Source organism: Nycticebus coucang, chromosome 2 (assembly GCF_027406575.1).
Source record: "Nycticebus coucang isolate mNycCou1 chromosome 2, mNycCou1.pri, whole genome shotgun sequence".
Lineage (NCBI taxonomy): Eukaryota > Metazoa > Chordata > Mammalia > Primates > Lorisidae > Nycticebus > Nycticebus coucang.
In genome coordinates this window covers 154,303,452-154,323,297 of record NC_069781.1, presented here as the reverse complement: position 1 = coordinate 154,323,297, position 19,846 = coordinate 154,303,452, and the positions used below count along the sequence as shown (strand labels likewise).

At 39.8% G+C, this 19,846-nt stretch overlaps 2 protein-coding genes across 2 annotated transcripts in view; both read right to left on the bottom strand.

The window, feature by feature from the left end:
• LPCAT2 (lysophosphatidylcholine acyltransferase 2) overlaps positions 1-19,846 on the bottom strand; it is an 80,453-nt gene that overhangs the window by 3,505 nt on the left and 57,102 nt on the right. Inside the window, exons 12-13 of the mRNA XM_053601992.1 lie at positions 8,996-9,094; positions 2,358-2,493 (exon numbers count right to left, since the gene is read on the bottom strand). Coding sequence (XP_053457967.1) covers positions 2,358-2,493; positions 8,996-9,094 — 235 coding nt within the window. The remainder of the gene's footprint in view (positions 1-2,357; positions 2,494-8,995; positions 9,095-19,846) is intronic.
• CAPNS2 (calpain small subunit 2) lies at positions 13,090-14,110 on the bottom strand. The gene has a single exon (XM_053602002.1). It carries the CDS (start codon positions 14,025-14,027, stop codon positions 13,272-13,274), a length of 756 nt encoding a protein of 251 aa, XP_053457977.1. The 5' UTR covers positions 14,028-14,110; the 3' UTR covers positions 13,090-13,271.

Genomic DNA, 19,846 nt, shown 5'->3' with positions numbered 1-19,846 from the left:
TCTAAGGTAAGTAAGCATGACAGCTCATCTGAAATCAAGAACTTTAATTTCAAGATCTATGCTCTTTTCAAAAGATCAAGATCCTCTGTTGGAATGTCAGTGGCATTGAAGAGTAACTCATTTCTAGAATTGCTATGATTGGCTCTAAGTGGAATTTGAGCACTAATTTGGCTGATGGGAAGTCAAGAATAAAAACAATTTAAAGGATCACATTTAAATAATTTAAATGGTCACATTCAAGACACAGGTCAATACCTATTTTTTAAATAGAATTGTACTTAAATACCCCAAACATTCCTGTAAGAGAAGGAGACTTGCGTAATATTGGGGAAGGGGAGAGATTCAATGTATTCTGAAAAGAAAAGGTTAAACTCTAAAAACCAAACATTTCCTTGAAAAGTTATTTAGATTAGGCCAGGAGTGGTGGCTTTCACTCTGGGAGGCTGAGGTGGATGGGCTGCTTGAGCTCATGAGTTCAAGACCAGCCTGAGCAAAAAATGAGACCGTCTCTACTAAAAATAGAAAAACTGAGGCAAGAGGATTGCTTGAGCCCGAGGTGGAGGTTGTTGTGAGCTATGATGCCACAGCACTCTACCCAGGGCAACAGTTTGAGACTCTGTCTCAAAAAAAAAAAAGTTATTTAGATTGACAGGTAAAATTATAGTTACCTACAAGTCATTTTTAGTATTAGCTTCCATGGAAATAGTTATTCCAAATAGTTTTTTGAAATCTGTTAATTCAGAGTAACAGTCTTACTTATAGAAGGCAAATGGTCAGAGAAGAACCAGGGCACATGGGTTTATGATTGGTAAGTTTCATCTCAGTCCACAGTATATACTTTCCCACTTTATCCTTTCTATTTTTTAATGAACTCAAGTAGATTAAGTGCCCCAGGCATTTAATTACCTAAAATAAAACACAGGGCAGCCAAAATGACAGTAATTAAAAACAGAGAGTAATAGAAGGATCTGATCTTCTTTCCCCATCCTGTGAAAGTTAACAAGCGGAAACTCTCTGAACACTGTAAGGAAAAAGTAATTAAAGAGGAATCCCCCTCCAGCTTGAGAGGAAAGAGTCGGAAAGATAAGCCAGCCTGATATCTTTGACCACAGCCACCTAAGGCAGGGAAACAACCATCTAAACCTTTCCATGGAGGTGTGTTTCTCAAAGACTGCCCTGTGAAATACATGCAAAAAGATAGAACATCCTTTCCCCCCGTGGAGCTTGTTTTGATGCGTAGACTTGAGCCATCAGGAGGAAAGATAGTCACTGATGGACAGACCTGCCTCTTTGCCACAAGGTTTTCCTCCACGACAGTCCCTGACTCACAGGGGTTGCTATCAAGATGATGTGACCCCGTGAATATGAAAGCTTACGTAAACTGCTAACTGTAAACATCAGTAAATGGCTTAGTGACTATAATTATCATTGTTATCCAGTCCATGTTTCTCTACTGTATTTACAATACAGCTCAGCTAACCTGCTCAGGTTTGCCTGGACATGCAAAGGAAAAGGCCCTTGAGGAGGGGCCGCAGGTATGAGAAGCACCAAGGGACAGAGTCAAGGGTGCAGGCTGTAAAGCCAGACTGTCTTGATTTTTGAATCCTGGCTCTGAGGCTTTTTAGCTGGATGCTCTTAGGTAAGTTACTTGAATTCTTTGTACCTCAGTAAAGTAAGAATAATTGAGAATACTGATTATGGCTCGGCACCTGTAACTCGGTGGCCAGGGTGCCAGCCACATACATTGGGACTAGAGGGTTCCAACCTGGCCTGGGCCTGCCAAACAACAATGACAACAACAACAACAAAAAAATAGCCAGACATTGTGGGCAGGCGCCTATAGTCCCAGCTACTTGGGAGGCTGAGGCAAGAGAATTGCTTAAGCCCAAGAGTTTGAGGTTGCTGTGAGCTATGATGCCATAGCACTCTACCGAGGGCAATATAAGGAGATTATGTCTCAAAAAAAACCAAAAAACAAACAAACAAAAAAACTGATTAGGCCATCTGTGGTGGCTTGCACCTGTGATCCCAGCACTTTGGGAGGCCCAGGTGGGAGGACTGCTTGAGACCTAAAGTTTAAAACCAACCTGGGCAACATGGTGAGACCCTTTTCTCTACACTCCCCCCAAAAGTAATGCTATAAGAATTAAGTAGGTTAATATATGCAAAAGATAGAAGACTGTCTAGCATATAAGTCCTCGATAATTAGATACTACTATTATTATTGTCATCAACATTATTAGTATTATTTCTATTATTAACATAAATAGTTAAGGGTCACAACACTCCTGTGTGTCAACACATAGTCTGGATGCCCTCCTTGCAAACTGAATCAGGAGGCCAAATCGCCTACTCACCATAGGAAACAGAGTCCCCTTGGGCTATTTCCTTGAAGAGACCAGAAACATCAAGGTCAGGCACTCCAAGGGAAGCCTGGAGAATGGTGGAAAATTCTTCCTCAGTTATGTAGCCATCCTCATCAACATCAAAGAGCTGAAAGAAAAAGAAAATAAAATATATGAATTAGCTCCTTCAGAACAAATGGTGGTGTGAAATCATCTTAGAAAATGAACTCTTTAATAATTGAAACATTCATTGTGGCCGGGGTTAGGAATATGTGTATGACGAGAGTAGGGTCTCTGCTTACGCTCACCACACCACAGTCTGGTGGTGAAAGAGGCAGAACGGAAGCAGGGGCTGCATCAACCGTGAGTAGATATGGAAGTCCTGTGGGGAGCCCAAGGAAACCTACCCAGAGACGTCAGAGAAGGCTTTATAGCAGTTGATATTTGACTTAGGTCTTAGAAGATGAAGAGACGTTACCAGAATATATAAGGATTGGCAGGCAATCGCCTGGTGCTCCAGTTGTAAGACAGGGACAAGCAGGAATCAGAATTCCTCACCTAATCCTGCAGGATTCTCCTGTAGGTTGGGTGGTGCTGACTTATGTGAACTGTGAGAACCTTTGAGGCAGGGTGCAGAGGCTAAACTGGGGGCAGGGCGTTGGTAAGACCAAAGGCAGGAAAACCAAGTAAGAGTCTGGGGTAGAGAAATGGGAAGGATAGCAAGGGACAGAATTCATTAATGACACGACTTGCATATCAGCAAGAGGTCTGAGGTGAAGAAATAAAGATGGCTGACGTTTTCCAGCTTGGGCAAATGGGCAAAAGCTGATTACATGAACCAAGGGTGGGCAAACAGTCAAAAGAGTGAGTGCCAAAGGAGATCAAGAGTTGGACCTGGAAAGGATACGTGTGAGTTAGAGGTGCCAGGACTAAGGAAGAGATTCAGCACATCAGTTTAGGAGACTGATGAGGCTTGAGATAGGAACTCAGGTAAGAACTGAAACTACGTTGTGTGTTTGGGTTTACCTGGAGAGAATGAATGAAGCAAAGCAGAGCCCTGGGAGAAGCAGCAGTTGAGGGGTGAGGAGGGAAGAGGCACTAACAGTGTTTTTTTTTTTTTTTCGTAGAGATAGAGTCTCACTTTATCACCCTTGGTAGAGTGTTGTGGCATTACAACTCACAGCAACCTCCACCTCCTGGGCTTAGGTGATTCTCTTGCGTCAGCCTCCCCAGTAGCTGGGACTACAGGCACCCACCACAACACCCAGCTATTTTTTGTTGCAGTTTGGCTGGGGCCGGGTTTGAACCCACCACCCTTGGTATATGGGGCTGGCACCCTACTCAGTGACCCACAGGCACTGCCCGAAGAGGGACTAACAGAAAAGACTTAGAAGAAGAAGTTGGATAGGAGGACAGGAGAGAAAAGCAAGCATCTTGAAGTTAAGGAAGGGTTTTCAAGAATGAGGAAGAGATTATGACAGTGTAATGGCTGACAGAGTAAAAAGCCATAGAAAAGCCATGCAAAAAGCCAAAAGATTTACTGGATTTAGTAATTAGGAGATCCTGATGGCTTTAGTAAACATGGTTTCAGGGAACTAGAAGCCAGATGGTAATGAGAATCAAGGGCTAAACAAAAGTGAGAGCTAGAGGCATGAACTCTTCTTTTAAGAAATGATGGAATAAAAGGAAAGAGATAAACAGGGTAGCAGCTGAGCACAAAAGGAGGTTGTCTTTAGGAGGGGAGAGACTGGATATGTTACAGGAGTGGGAAAGATCAAAAGTCAAGTAGCAGGCTGGGCGCAGTGGCTCACATCTGTAATCCTACCACTCTGGGAGGCCGAGGAGTTCCTGACCAGCCTGAGACAGAGCAAGACCCTGTCTCTAAAAATAGCCGGTTGTTGTGGTGGGTGCCTGTAGTCCCAACTACTTGGGAGGCTGAGGCAAGAGGATCACTTGGGCCTAAGAGTTTAAGGTTACTGTGAGCTATGAGGTCACAGCACTTTACCAAGGGCAACAAAGTGAGACTATCTCAAAAAAAAAAAAAAAAGGTCCTTCACCTCTTTTGTGAGTTGTATTCCTGGGTATTTTATTTTCTTTGGAGTTACTGAAAAGGGTATTATGTCCTTGATTTCCTTCTCATCTTAGCTGTTATTGACATAGACAAAGGCTAGTGATCTCTGGGACATTGATTTTATATCCTAAGATGTTACTGTATTTTTTGATCACTTCCAGGAGTCTTGTGGTTGAGTTTTTGGGGTTCTCTAAGTATAAGATCATATCACTGGCAAAGAGGGAGAGTTTCACTTCCTCTGCCCCCATTTGAATGCCTTGGCTAGAACTTGCAGCACTGTGTTGAATAGTAGTGGCGATAGAGGACACTCTTGTCTTGTTCCACTCCTGAGTGGAAAAGCTTTCAGTTTTGCTCCATTCAGTATAATATGAGTTGTGGGTTTGTCATAGATGGCTTTGATCAGTTTAAGGAATGTGCTGCCAATGCCTATATTCTTCAGCATTCTAATTAGGAAAGGATGTTGAAGGGCAGTGCCTATGGCTCAAAGGGGTAGGGTGCCGGCCCCATGTGCCGGAGGTGGTGGGTTCAAGCCCAGTCTCGGCCAAAAAAAATTGCAAAAGAAAAAAAAAAAAGAAAAAAGGAAAGGATGTTGAATTTTATCAAATGCTTTTTCTGCATCTATTGAGAGGTTCATATGGTCTTTATTTTTGCTCCTGTTGATATGGCGAATTATGTTTATAGATTTGCATATGTTAAACCAGCCTTGCCTCCCTGGGATGAATCAAATCAAAACCACCCTGAGCTATCACCTTATCCCAGTGAGAATGGCCCTCATCACGAACTCTCAAAATTGCAGAAGCTGGTGTAGATGTGGAGAGAAGGGAACACTTCTACACTGCTGTGGGACTTCAAACTAATACAACTTTTTTGGAAGGCAGTGTGGAGAACCCTCAAATAACTCAAGTTAGACCTCCCATTTGATCCTGCAATCCTGTTGCTGGGCATCTACCCAGAAGAAAAAAAATCCTTTTACCACAAGGACACTTGAGCTAGACTGTTTATTGCAGCTCAATTTACAATCGCCAAAATGTGGAAACAGCCTAAATGCCACCAACCCAGGAATGGATTAACAAGCTGTGGTATATGTATACCATGGAATACTATTCAGCCACTAAAAAAAATGGAGACTTTACATCCTTCGTATTAACCTGGATGGACGTGGAACACATTATTCTTGGTAAAGCATCACAAGAATGGAGAAATAAGAATCCTATGTACTCAATTCTGATATGAGGATAATTAATGTCCTAGTACATGATGGGGGATGGGGAGAGCTGGGAAAGGGAAGGAGGGAGGGCGGTGGGGGGATCAAGGAGTTTGGTTCACCTTTTGGGGGCAGGACACAAATCTAAGAGGGTCCTTATCCAACAAAAGCAATCAGTGCAACCAGGTTCTGTGTACCCTCAATGAATCCACAACAATTAAAAAAAAAAAAAAGTCAAGTAGCAAAATAGGAATAAGTGACAGATAATGAGTATCACATGATCAAAAGCCTCTCTGGGTCTTAAGAATTTTTAATAATATGAGCACTTACTCTTTATAGGCACTAATCAAAAGGGTTCAAATCATGTTACACGCGTTAACTCACTTAACCCTCACAATAGCGCCATCTCACAGATGAGAAAGCTGAGCCCCAGGGAGTTAGGGAACTCCCCACAGTGGCACAACTTGTAAGTGGCAGATCTGGCATCCAAATCCAGGCAGGTAATACCTATCGTTCCTGCTGCTGAGGTCTCTACTGACCAAATACAAGATGACAAACGGAAGAATGGGCATTAGACAAGGTGTGATAATCATGTGAAGTATAACACGTGTAGTGAATAGTGTTTTAAGTGTCCACGAGAAGGGAGTAAAACTAAAATGTAACTTGAAGTTGGGATAAGTTGCCTTCACTGAGAAAGCACTGGCTTCTAGTCTATTTCCTACCACTCAGCCCCTCATTAGGGGAAGAGATAGACGGAAAGTGAAAAGTCAATTAGCGTCCGTTTCCAGAAGCTTTAGATCTTGGGCTCTTTATGCATCTTGGAATTTAAACAGTAACTTCCAGGACTCAGTCACAGGTCTCTCCTCACAAACTCTAAACGTTTTCCAAACATCTTCTATTCCCAAATTATTGCCATCAACTCATCTTGACAGTCTCAGTTCTTGCCAGATTTGGTGCTTTGGTGGCTCCTGTTTCTGTGTCAGTTCCCTTCACATGGTCCACACTGGAGACTTTTACTTCCTCTACATTTGTTCTTTGCCACAACTATCCCAGGGCACTCCTCTCATTAAACCCCTCCATTTCCCTCCTCTGCTCATCACTTCCTGGTAGGAAGTTCCCCGATCTAAGATAAAGCCCATGCTCTGGGCTCTGGCAGTTCCTGAGACTATCCCGGGTGGCCATTAAGAGAAAAAACTCTGGGAGGAAGAGAGTTCCCCCAGTTTCCTTTGGGGGAACGACCTCTCCCACTGTAGAGAACACTGTGGGACTCTTATTCAAACAGGCTGTTTTTCCATCAAGCATATGGCCCAAGACCATTTGGATCCTCTTTGGAATGTGAATTATGAACAGAGTTGGAGTTTGCTCATTTTAAGTGTAGTACCCTCCCTTGGGTACTGCCTTTAGGGCAGTTTCTGAGCTATCATTCGGAGTTTTCCTACTCCCTGCTCTTTCAACTAACTCCATTTTGGCATCTACCAGCCAGAGACTATGGGATTGTTTGCAGCTGAAGAGTCCTGACAAGTATCCCAACTCTACTGTTCACTGTGAAGTGAGATGAGATGAAAGATTGGAATTTAACTATCAAGTGCTATCTAAATAAAAGGATGGTAAGGATCCTATGTACTCAGCCCTACTATGAAACTAATTTAGGGTTTTCACATGAAAGCTATAACCCAGTTACAACCTAAGAATAGGGGGAAGGGGGAAAGGGAGGGGAGGGAGGGGGGAGGTGGGTAGAGGAAAGGGGATTGTTGAAACTTGGTAAATGGTCTGTAAAGCTAGTGAATGATGCCCCATGATCATATCAATGTACACAGCTATGATTTAATAAAAAAAAAAGTCCACTAGTAAATGAAAAATCAAAGTATGCAAAAGTATTTCCAAAACATGAAACACATCTGAAAAGGAAGGTTAAAAAATAATTAATGTAAAGCATGACCCTTGCCTTACTAGAAAAAAAAAAAAGCTAATTATACTTTTAAGTCCTCCTTCCTTCCTTCTCCTCAACCAAACTGAGGTCTAGGCAAGATAAAAAATCTCATGACTTCTTTAAAGACAATAATTACTGTGATTAAGGGCCAAGTTTTCTATCAAGTCTTTCATTGGTAAACCAAAAGTGACCACTTATGCAACTAAACTTATAATTACACAGGCAATTCCAAAACAGAAACATAAATATCTAGATTGGAATAAGTTAGCTATGTATGTAATTTTAGGTTTTATGATGAATAAGTCTGTGAAAGCGAAAGGTTTTTAACTTTGGAAAAAGTCTGGCCCTTATAACCATCTGCTAAGCATCAACCACTTAGGTTCTTAGGCCTAGCAGTTAACTCAGTTTAAAACAATCTGAAATAAAAAGTAAACTCAGGGCTCTTCTGTCAATGATAGAACACATGAAAATTCCTGAGACTATCCCTGGTGGCCACTAAGAGAAAAAATTCTGGGAGGAAGAGAGTCTTTCTGGATAATACATAGTAGAAGGGAAAAAAAAGAAAAACTTTTGGGAGTTACAGTAGGATATTGTCCAAGAAAGTTGGGGAGAGTTAAGAGTAGGAAGCAGCCCTCCTGCTGCACAGATGCAAAGAGTTTAAAGGCTGTACAGCTTTGTAAGACAAGGAGGGAAATCCAGTTTCTGTTTCACTTAAGACCTAACCACACAAGCATAGAACTCAAAGGGGCATCATGTTTAAATACTAATTAGATGAAGCACCTTTACTCTTAGAACTGAAAACACACTTTGGAAATGTATTTTTCATGAAGTCTGGGACCTCACAATTCAAGCTTTCTTTCATCAAGCTCTGTGGGGCCTAGAGACATGAATTTTACTCAGCTGTTCCTAATTTAGGTCCCTGTTACTGCTATGAAAATATATGTGACATAGGAAGATCTATAAACTTGGGACATATATAAACTTGGGTGTTCGCCTGATACCACTATGAAAAAATAAATTCCATCAGGAAAACAGCCATTTAAAATATCTCTGATGTACAGAATGAGAAAAGAAAGGATAGATCAAAACTTTCCAGAAAGTGAATTAAGATGACTTGTGACAGGTGGTGTTTATTTATAAACCACCTTCTGGGGCTTCAAAATGGGGAGACTGAAAAGAAATAATTTTTTAATTTAATTTGCTAAATTACCCACTCTTCAATCTTGATGCTGTTAACTAGGCTGCTTCCAAAGGCCTTTTGTTTAAACGAATGCTCGTGTTTTCTCTATTCTTGGTGGAAATTGGCTTAATCGCATTATTCTCCTGTACCTGTCACAGCAGATCTATAAACTCATGTAATAGATTCACTGATTTTCAAATAATACACTTAGAGTCAACACTTGTTTCTGAGGCAGGCCAAGATGCTTTCAGCGGGGCGACAGTACCTTAAAGGCCACCTGGATGATCTCCTCCGTGTTGGCAGGGTGGCACAGGACAGCCAGGCCAATCACATACTCTCGGAAGTCGATACTGCCATCGTGGTTCTGCGAAAGGACGGGAGAAAGCAATTAGGAGGGCCGCTGGTTGAATTGCTATTAATTATAATACATCATGAAATTCAGGTATGGTATATAGTTCAACATCATCATGCACTGAGCCTATATGGAGAAAAGTTCTCACTGAGATGGGACAGCAAGAAAGTGGACCATCCATTCCCAATTCAGAAGGAAGAAAAATATATTTTCTGTGCATCAATAAATATATACATTTTTATCACTGGCACCATTTAGAATGGCCCCGGGGCACCCAGTGTGGGTTCTTGAACTCAGCCTTGCTTGATGGGAGCCCTTTTTGGAGGCTTAATATATGATTTTCCTCTTTGGTGGGACTAAGCATTCATTCCTGCCATAATGGGTGACATGAAAGGGTCTTTAAGGATTCTAAAGGGCTAGTAAGCAAAGGGAAGGGAAAGAAAAAGGGGAAACTGAGGCAAAATCACAACTACATTCATTCTTTTTTTTTTTTTTTTTTTGAGACAGAGTCTCAAGCTGTCTCCCTGGGTAGAGTGCTATTGTGCTACAACTCACAGCAACCTCAAACTCTTAGGCTTAAGCGATTGTCTTGCCTCTGCCTGCCAAGTAGCTGGGACCCCTGCCACAATGCCTGGCTATTTTCTTGTTGCAGTTGTCATTATTGTTCAGCTGGCCTGGGCCAGGCTTGAACCTGCCAGCCTCGGTGCATGTGGCTGGTGCCATAACCACTGTGCTACTGGCACCGAGCCACCTCAAAATAATTTTAAAATATTTACATAAAACAGAATTTATGTGTAGCAACCAACAAAGTCTTCAAGTCTCTGAAAATACTTTATAAATCCAAAGGAGTATAATTATTAAAAGATAATAAAATCGTAGTTACCCAAAAGAGTCTAGGAAGAGGTGTTCTGAACATGAAGAGCATATTTTTACCCACATCCCACATGATTATAACAATTTTCTAGAATTAAATTGTTTTATCTATTTATTTTTTCAAGTTCTCTAATGAAGTTGTATAAATTGTTTAATACATGTAAATTTATTTTTTTTTTTGAGCTACAACCTTTTTTATTCCCCATACAATTTCATTGCGGGTCTTAATCTCTGTGGCACCACACCACGCAACTTTCACACAACATTTTGGTGCAGGGAGCAGGGTGAGCTTCGCAAGGACAATACACATAAATGTTTTTAAAAAGTAATTCTGAAGGTTCTTCAAGATCAATAGGTACAATAAATATCAGTACTCTAAAGGTGCCTCCACAGATATTTAGGCCCCCACTACAAATAAACTTGTAATACTACTGATAAGATTTTTGGTTCAGGTTGCTAAATAAATCAGCATTTAAAAATACACGCACTTCTGATCCACAATATTTAAAAACTGAGCTTTAAGATGACATACAAATTTTGAATGTTTTTGGAAATTGCTATTTTTAGGCAAAGAGCACACAGTTATTTTTTCCTGTTTACAGGTTGTAGAATTTAGTGGATTATAGCTGAGCAGAGTGGCTCATGCCTCGCACTTTGGGAGGCTGATGCAGGAGGATCAGTTGAGGCCAGCGGTTTGAAGCCAGCCTAAGCAAAATGGTGAGGCCCTGTCTCAAAAAAAAATTAGAAAAATTAGCTTGGTGTGGTGGTGCACAGCTCTAGTACCAGCTATTCAGGAGGTTAAGGCATTGCTTGAGCTCAGGAGTTTGAGGTTACAGTGAGCTATGATGATATACCGTACTCTCTAGCCCAGGCAACGGAGTAAGACCCTATCTCAAAAACAAACACACACACAAACAAAAACCAAACCAAAATTAAGAGAATTGAGAAATTCAATCCCTTGTTAGGCTATTGGTTCTACACAATGCCAAATATTTGGTTGCTTGGAAAAGTCTGGAGTTTGGATTTAATTTTCCAGTATACACTCTGATGACTGAGGTTATTTATACAAATTCAGAAGAGAACAGAAAGAAATCTTAAGTAACTTCAGGATGGTTTTCCATGCATATGCTGGAAGACAATCATCAAAGTAATTCCTCAACTTGAGGAGCGAGGGAAATACACCCCTCTGTGAGATGATTGTCTGAACTTTTATAACACATTAGCAATGAGGTGAGGAAAATTACTCTTTCCACAACCATCCTATGGACAGGTTAAATTATAAACCTAATTTTCTGAGACCTTGAAGATGTCTGGCAGCTTTCCCACTTCTTGGCTACTCTCCTACACCCATGTCTAACATATTCCTTGGGCTCATTCTAAAATAGGGAGGCTAAAATTAATGTGTGGTTGCTGGCAGAAGCCTCATTCTTATATAAGCACACCTGGTCTAGGTAGCATAGCAGACCAAGTTAAATTACAAGCCCCTTGAAGGAAGTGAATGTGATCTCTGTGCTTGGCTCAGTTCAGAGTTATAGGTGTGTAGTGTTTCATAAATATTACATGATGGTGAACACAGGGGGCAAATGCCAGCCTCTCCATATTGCACTAGGGATTTCCAACAGGCAGCTGGGGGCTGTAAATAGGCTACATCATTGGGAGGCTGAGGCAGAAGGATCATTTGAGGCCAGCCTAAGCAACATGGTGAGACTCTGGACATCATCATTTCCATAGCCACAACTTTCTTCTACATGAGTCAAAAAAGGAAAGGAGAATTTCTCTTTGGAGTCAGGAGGACCCTCCAGTATAGCCTGAGATAGAGAGAAGGCATTAACAGCCAGAGGAGCAGAAGAGGTTGTGGCCAATTAAAGAGCAGGCAGGGGACACAGCACTTGCAAACAACTCCCACCAGGATTCTGGATCTGCTGCTCCACTATAATATTCTGTACCAAAATCAGAAAGCCAAAGCAAGAGCCACAAAGACAGGCACAACCGCCCAGCTCGGGGCTGGCAGTGCTTGGGTATTCCTATCTTCCCTCTCCTGGATGCTGGCAGCACTGACTCTGCTGCTTGGCCTCAGTTTTGGCTGAGAGAGCTTTGAAAAATACCGTGAGACAGCCTTACTTTAAAGCAGTCAAGGTTGTCAACCTTGGCTGCTCATTAGAATCACCTGGGGAGCTTTAAAAATATTCACCCTTGGGCCCCATCTCCAAATTGAACATACTTGGAGTGGGATTCAGTATTAGTATTCCAAAAGACCTCTCCCAGTGATTGTAAATGGCAGCCAGGGCGGAGATCCACTACAATAGTCAGCAATGTCTGTCTCTCCATTACTTAATATTCCATTTAACTGGTTACTATGTACGTGCTTTTCTTTCTTTCTTTCTTTTTTTTTTCTTTTGTGTGCTTATTTCCTGCCTGAAGTTTCCAAAGACAAAACAAGAGAATTTTCCTTGCTCTAAGGCAGGGCAAGACGTGACAAGAACTGGCTAACATCAGCGGGGCATGCCTGATTTTGTATGAAGTACGCGTAAGAGAGATCATTTTGATTCATTAAGGCAGCCAGAGACATTTTTGAACTACGGGTATACTCTTTTATTCCCCCAAAGCCTGTGAGTCTCTTTATAAATTATATCAAAACAAAAACAAAATCGCTATATGCTTCTTTTATTAGAGAAACAGAACTAAAGAATCCTAGAATTTTAGATAGTTGCTGCATGATTTAAAAAAATGTTACCCTTACATAAAATTGTTTGATTTCACTTTCTGAACCTGTTACTATATAGTTAAATATGTTTCCTGGAAAGCACTTTTTTACATACTGGAAAGATCAGATGTAAAATTATGAGAAAAACAGATTTCGAACTTCCCTCCTCACCTGTTTAAAAGGAAAAATATATCTCTTCAGTGTTCTCTTGATTTATTCCAGGATTTAAAAAGAATTCATTCTCAACAACAATAGTAACAATGATAAAGTTCCTACTCCTTGGAATTCATTCACCAAATAAGCAACGACCTTTAAAAATCTACTCTAGGACAACTTGGCCCTACACCCCGCCCCCATGACCTATATGTATATATCCATATAAATCCAGTATCTCCAAAAACTGATATACAAACCACTCAGAACATTTGTCATAAAAAATGAGCTTTAATTAGGCAGTAAAATATAAAACACAATCACGTCGGGTTGTGAGAGAGCTTGCTGGGAAGCGACAGCTGTGGGTCGGGGTATCAGCAACTTGTGTGGACAGCACAGCACGGCAAGGCTTTCGGAAGTCCTGTCCTCCAGGGAGGGTGTTGAACCTTAGTGCCCACTTCAGGAATACATGGTCAGCTGCAGCCACTCCTGGACAGACACCTGAATCAGGCCATCTGCGTCCCTATCTAGAGACTTGAAGGCACGGAACATAGCATCCAGGCGGACCAGGCAGCTGATGAAGTTGTTAAAATCCATCCCTCCATCTTCATCGGCATAGCGGCGCACAACCATCTGGTAAAGCTGATCGTTTAGCTGGAAGCCTGCTGCCTGCAGAGCTCCCCGCAGCTGAGAACTTCCCAGAGTCCCGGAACGGTCTCTGTCATACTGCTTATAAACACACTGCCATTTCTTGATGTTGTTCCACAGATACTTAAACTCTTCAAAGCCCAGCTTCCCAGTCGTGTCACTGTCCATGACAGACACGATGCTCCGGCAGGTATCCAGGCTAAAGCCGTCGGTCTTCAGATCCTTGTGCTTAGAAAGGACTTTGTTCAGAATATTCATCAGGCCAGAGGGACCCACTTCCATGTCTGGTCCGGCCAGCAGTGCGAATTGCTGCCGAAAGCGCCGAACTTCCTCACTTTCTGAGGCCTCCACATTGGTGAAATGCTGCTGAGTGGGAGGTGGTTCTGGAGTATACTGAGCTGCGGCAGCCTCACTGATAAGATTCACAATTCCTCCCACTATCCCTCCGATATTTCCTCCTCCACCTCCTCCTCTTCCTCTTCTCTGACCACCTCCTCCAAGAAGGCCTCCAAGAGCTTCTCCAAGACCACGATCTGCCCCTTCCAGAAAAGCCTTTGCAAGAAACATGCTTTCAGTTTAATAAGCAAGGGTAAAAGCTGCCGAAATCTTGGAGATGGTATGAAGAGAGATGAAATGGAATCCAAGTAGCTTATGTGTGGGAGAACTGGCTTTTCTGCACCTGCTTACACTGCACCACACCCATGATGTGATGTCTCACCTCCTACAGAAACTGCCTGCATTCCATTAGGTCCTAGCACCTGCCGCATTACATAGGCCTCCATGAAATTGTTTTATACTCTTCTAGATATTAATAAATTACAGTATATGTGACACAGTAGAATAATATTTTTAAATAGAAAACTACGCTTTTTATATGTCATTATTTCTTAGATCTCTGTCTCAGCATCTAAAAAACGACGTGCATTTTTCTAACAGGAGAAGTGATTCAGGAAAATCATGAGTTTCCTTTCTAAGAAAGATTTGTTAGAATTCTTGGGCATTGCAAGAATATTTACCTAATTCTCTTCCTTTTGCAAAGATTCTCAGTATTCAACATTTTGAAGAAAAACTTGGAAGGGGGATTTTTAAAAGGCAAGGTCTCCAGTTCCCACGCCCAGAGGTCATGATTTTGTAGGTTTGCTATGGGCTCCATGATGAACAATTTTGGAATCTTTTTTGAAGTGTAACATTCATATAGAAAAATATACAAATCATAGCTTAGAAAGCTCCACAAACTGTACACAATGATGTTATAGAACCCGGGCCAAGTAACAGACTATCACCAGCACCCCAGCAGCCTCTTCACACTTCCTCGTGATTACTCCCCTCTCCCCAGGGTAACTGCTGTCCTGACATCTAATATCATAGATTAATTTCTGTACCTTAAATATATGAAACCATACAGCATATGTTATTTTGTGCTTTGCTTTACTTGAAATTTTTTTAACATTTTAAAACTGCAATAAAATACACATAACATAAAATTTACCATCCTAACCACTTTTAAGCGTATAGGTCAGTGACATTTGGTATATTTGCATTGCTGTGCAGCCACTACCACCATCCATCTTCAGAGCCTTCATCATCTTACAAAACTGACACTGTACCCACTAAACATTATGTCCCATTCTCCCACCCTGAACCCCTGGCAACCACCATTCCACTTACCATCATGAAGATTTGACTATCTTATATAAATGGAATACAAACCTTATATAAATGGAATAAAACAGTACTCGTCCTTTAGTGACTGGCTTATTTCACTTAGCATAATGTCTTTAAGATTCATCTATCCTATAGTATGTGTTTAAATTTTCTTTCCTTTCTAAAGATGAATAATACCACATTGCATGGATACATCACATTTTGTTTTTCTGTTCATCCATTGGTGGACACTTGGGTTGCTCCCCCCTTTTGACTATTGTAAATAATGCTTCTATGAACATAGATGTACAAGTTATTTATTTGAGTCCCTGCTTTCAATTCTTTCAGGTATATACCCCAAAGTGAAATTGCTGAATCATAGATAATTCCATTTTTACCCTTTTCAGGACTGCCATACTATTTTCCACATTGCGCCATTTTAGATTCCCACCAGCAGTATTCATGGGTTCAAATTACTCCATATTCTAGCCAATACTTATTATTTTCTGTTTTTTTGTTCTTCATAATAGTCATAGTAATGGGTGTGAAGTGGTATCTCATTGTGCATTTTTCCAATGATTAGCAATGAACGTCTTTCCATGTTTTTATTGCCATTTGTATGTCTGCTTGGAGAGATGTCTGTTCAACTCCTTTGGCCAAATTTTTTCCGCCCCTTTGGCCAATTTTTAATCAGGTTATTTTTTTTTGTGCTGTTGAGTTATAAGAGTTCATTTTCTGGACATTAATATTTTATAAGATATATAATTTATAAATATTCTCTTTCATTCTGTGGATTATCTTTCCACTCTGTTGTTAGTATCCTTTGATGCACAAAAGTTTTAAATTTTGACGTAGTTCAATTTATCTATTTTTCTTTTTGTTACCTGTGTTACCTTTTCTTGCAGTCATATCCAAGGAATCACTGAGAAATCAAGTGTCATGAAGCTTTCCCCCTATGTTTTCATCTAAGAGTATTATAGTTTCAGCTCTTATGCTTAGGTCTTTGATCCATTTTGAGTTAATTTTTATATATGGTCTTCATTCTTTTCCATGTGGATATACAGTTTTCCCTGTACCATTTGTTAAAAAGACTATCCTTTTCCCCAGTGAATGGTCCTAGCACCCTTGTCAAAAGTCATTTGACCATATATAGGAGAGTTTATTTCTGGGCTCTCTATTCTATTCCATTGTTTTATATGTCCATCTTTATGCCAATACCACACTGTTTTGATTACTATAGATTTGTAGTAAGTTTTTAAATCAGGAAATGTGAGATCTCCAATTTTTCTTTTTCAAGATTATTTTGGCTATTCAGGATCCCTTGAAATTCCATCCCCCATATAAATTTGGGGGTGGATTTTTTTATTTTCACAAAAAAAATATTGTTGGAATTTTGATAATAATTGCATTAAATCTGTAGATTGCTTTGGATAATATTGACCACTTAACAATACTTAGTCTTCTAATCCCAAACATGAAGCTCTTTCCATTTATTTGTTTCTTCTTTAATTTCTCTTAGCAGTGCTTTGTAATTTTTAGTGTGTAAGTCTTTAGCTTCTTTCACTAAGTGTATTCCCAAGTATTTTATTCTTTTTGATGCTATTGTAATGAAATTGTTTTCTTAATTCCCTTTTGGATTCTTCATTGTTGGTGTATTAGAAAATGCAACTGATTTTCATGTGTTAACTTTATATCCTGCAATTGCTAAACTATTTTATTTGTTCTAATAGGGTTTGGGGGGTTGGGAGCATGGGTGGAATCTGTAAGGTTTGCTACAAAATAACAGAGATAATTTTATTTTTTCCTTTTCAATTGTTATGGCTTTTACTTCTTTTTCATTTCTAACTGTTCTTGGTTAGGACTTCCAACACTATGTTAAGGGTGGGTATCCTAGTCTTACTCCTGATCTTAGAGGAAAATCTTTCAGTCTTTCTTCATTGAATATGATGTTATCTGTGGACTTTTCATATATGGTATTCATTAAAGTGGAGTAAGTACTTTTCTTCTATTGCTAGTTTGTTGACTGTTATTATTTATTATGAATAGGTATTGATTTTTGCCAAATGATTTTTCTGCATCAATTAATATGACCAGTGATTTCCCCTCCTTTATTCGGGGAATGACATGTATTATACTGACTGATTTTCATATATCAAACCATCCTTGCATTCCAAGAATAAATCCCACATGACCATGTTGTATAATCCTTTCAATGTACTGTTGAATTCTATTTGCCAGTATTTTGTTGAGGAATTTTGTGTCAGTATTCATATGGATTATTGTTCTATGATATTATTTCTTTGCTAACTATAAGTCTGCTCAGGTATTCTACTTCTTCATTATTCTGTCTTGGTAGGTTGTGTGTTTCTAGGAATTTGATCATTTCATCTAGATTATCCAATTTGTTGGCTTACCATTGATCATAGTACTAATTTATAGTCCTTATTTCTGTAAATTTCTGTAAACACTGGTAGCAGTGTTTCCTCTTTCATTTCCGATTTTATGTGTCTGGTTTTTTTCCCCTTAAGACTTACATTTGTAAAATTTGATTTTACATTTTCAATAAGCATCTTGAGAAGTGAATTTGTCACAGGTAGTCCCAGACAATACTTTGAGAAACTTTACCTTTGTTATTAGGTTAAGTCAGAGTATAAGGTCTTCAGAAGTTTTAATAGTGAACTTGGGGAAAGGTAGTCCGGACTTCAGGACTAAATAAATTATTATATCACTTAGCATTTTGGGTCTTGATTTCAAATATGCAAAATGCTGATAATAGTATTTCCCTTGCTTGCTTCAAATGATTCAATCTGATTTATTAACTATTAGGACTTGTGCTTAGGATAAAAAAGTGAATACAACACATTTCTATGCTCAAGGATCAAGGAGACCCACAGAAAACTGGCTGAAATTATAATTGGAATTTCATGGTCACATTTCTATTATTGATATTAACATTAATTTTGTATATAATATACTTTGGTATTTAGGTTTCACAGAATTCCTCTGAAAGATACAAAAATATTCCAGTTAAGGAAAGAAAAATTCGAAGCAGTTACACTACTTATTCGAAGCTAATGCACTGTACTGTATTATCAAACCAGTATGAGTGCCGAAAAGAGGAGTAATGCATTCTGTTGAAGCAAAAGAAAGGACAACATGTACCTATAGAAGAGGTAATATTTAGGCTTGACTACAGGCTGAGTAAGAGTTCTTCAAATAGTTAAGGGATATAAAAGGACAGAATAGTAAAAACACAGAGGTGCTAAAAGATATAAGGTACTCAAAAGATGGTGAGTAGTGCAATGTGATGAGTTTGATGCTGGGAGTGTTGGGAGATAAAGGGAGATCAACAAAAAGGAGTTGGATTGCAAAAGGCTCTGAACTGCCACACAACAGAGCCTCTCTCACATGGAGTCATAGAAACCACTGACAACTCAAAGGTAAAGTCAAAGGGAGATTAGATGTGACATTACTTTGGAAACTGTATAATTCTAAAATTAAATAATGGTTTTCTAGCTATTATCAGGGGGAGAATAGTAGATAGGGCACACTGCTCTGTTTAGGACATGGGAGCCACGTCCCGTCTTCTGCCACACCCAGAGGTTTGTGTACAACTCTCCAGCACAACATCTCATGAGCACAGTGAGATGGTCTCTGTGAACACCAAAGGACAAATGTTTTCCTTAGCCACATAGAAGAAGTACTACAAAAGAACTGTCTTTCCTTTAAGGGAATCATAAAGGGCCATCTGGCCTTAGGCAGATTTAGACACTTTCATATAAGCTTTTCTCAGAGGAAATTACATGGGCTTTGTTTTTATAATACTGCAAATTAACTTGATAGCATCCACTGTCATATAAAATGTACCTCCTTATGCCCATCTGAAGTGTTTTTTTGCTGAGGTTTAAATCCAATTGTGCTTATTTATTTTCTACGAAGATGGAGGACATTTGGCTAACAGTTTCTCATAAGCCATCATAGAATAAAAGACTGTTATTAGATTAACAAGCTTTTTCTTCTCTGGACGATTTAATCCCCTATGGCTATTTATTAGAACATTAATAGAGACCTTAGTTGCTATCTGGGGGAGCTCTACTGTCCAGATCGGGGTTGGGGGCAAGGTAGTAAGAGAAGAAGCTGTGACTGATGGAAAATTTAACCTCAATTTCGGGAGAAGAGTTATTGAACTTAAAAAGTACACAATAATGCGTGAATGTTATTAGCACATTATTCATGATAGTCCACAAGTAGAAACAACCTAAATGTCCACCAACTGGTGAAAGGATAAACACAATGTGATATAGCCATATAAGGAATACTACTCAGCAGTAACGTGGAATGAATTACTGTTACACGCTGCAACACGGATCAACCTCAAAACATTATGCTAAGTGAAAGAAGCCAGACACAAGAGACCATGTGATTCCATTTATATTAAATGTCCAGAAAAGGCAAATCTACAGAGACAGAAAGTAGATTAGTGGTTGCCTGGGTTGGGGGATAAATAAGTGACAGGAATTAACAGTTGATGACACCAGGAATCACATTGGGGTGACGAAAATTTCTATAACTGATTGAAGGTGATGGTTATGCAACTTGTAAATTCCCCCCACACACACCATGATCATTGAATTGGGTGCACTTGAAGAGGGTGCAAAAAGTCAACAGTGATAATTTGTAGTGAAAAGAATGTTGAATTAGGAGTTCTAGCTCCAGTGCTACACTTAACCAGCTGTGCAGCC

What these genes read in the sequence shown, in the direction of transcription:
- CAPNS2 (XM_053602002.1), bottom strand. Translation starts at nt 14,027, where the DNA reads ATGTTTCTTGCAAAGGCTTTTCTGGAAGGGGCAGATCGTGGTCTTGGA.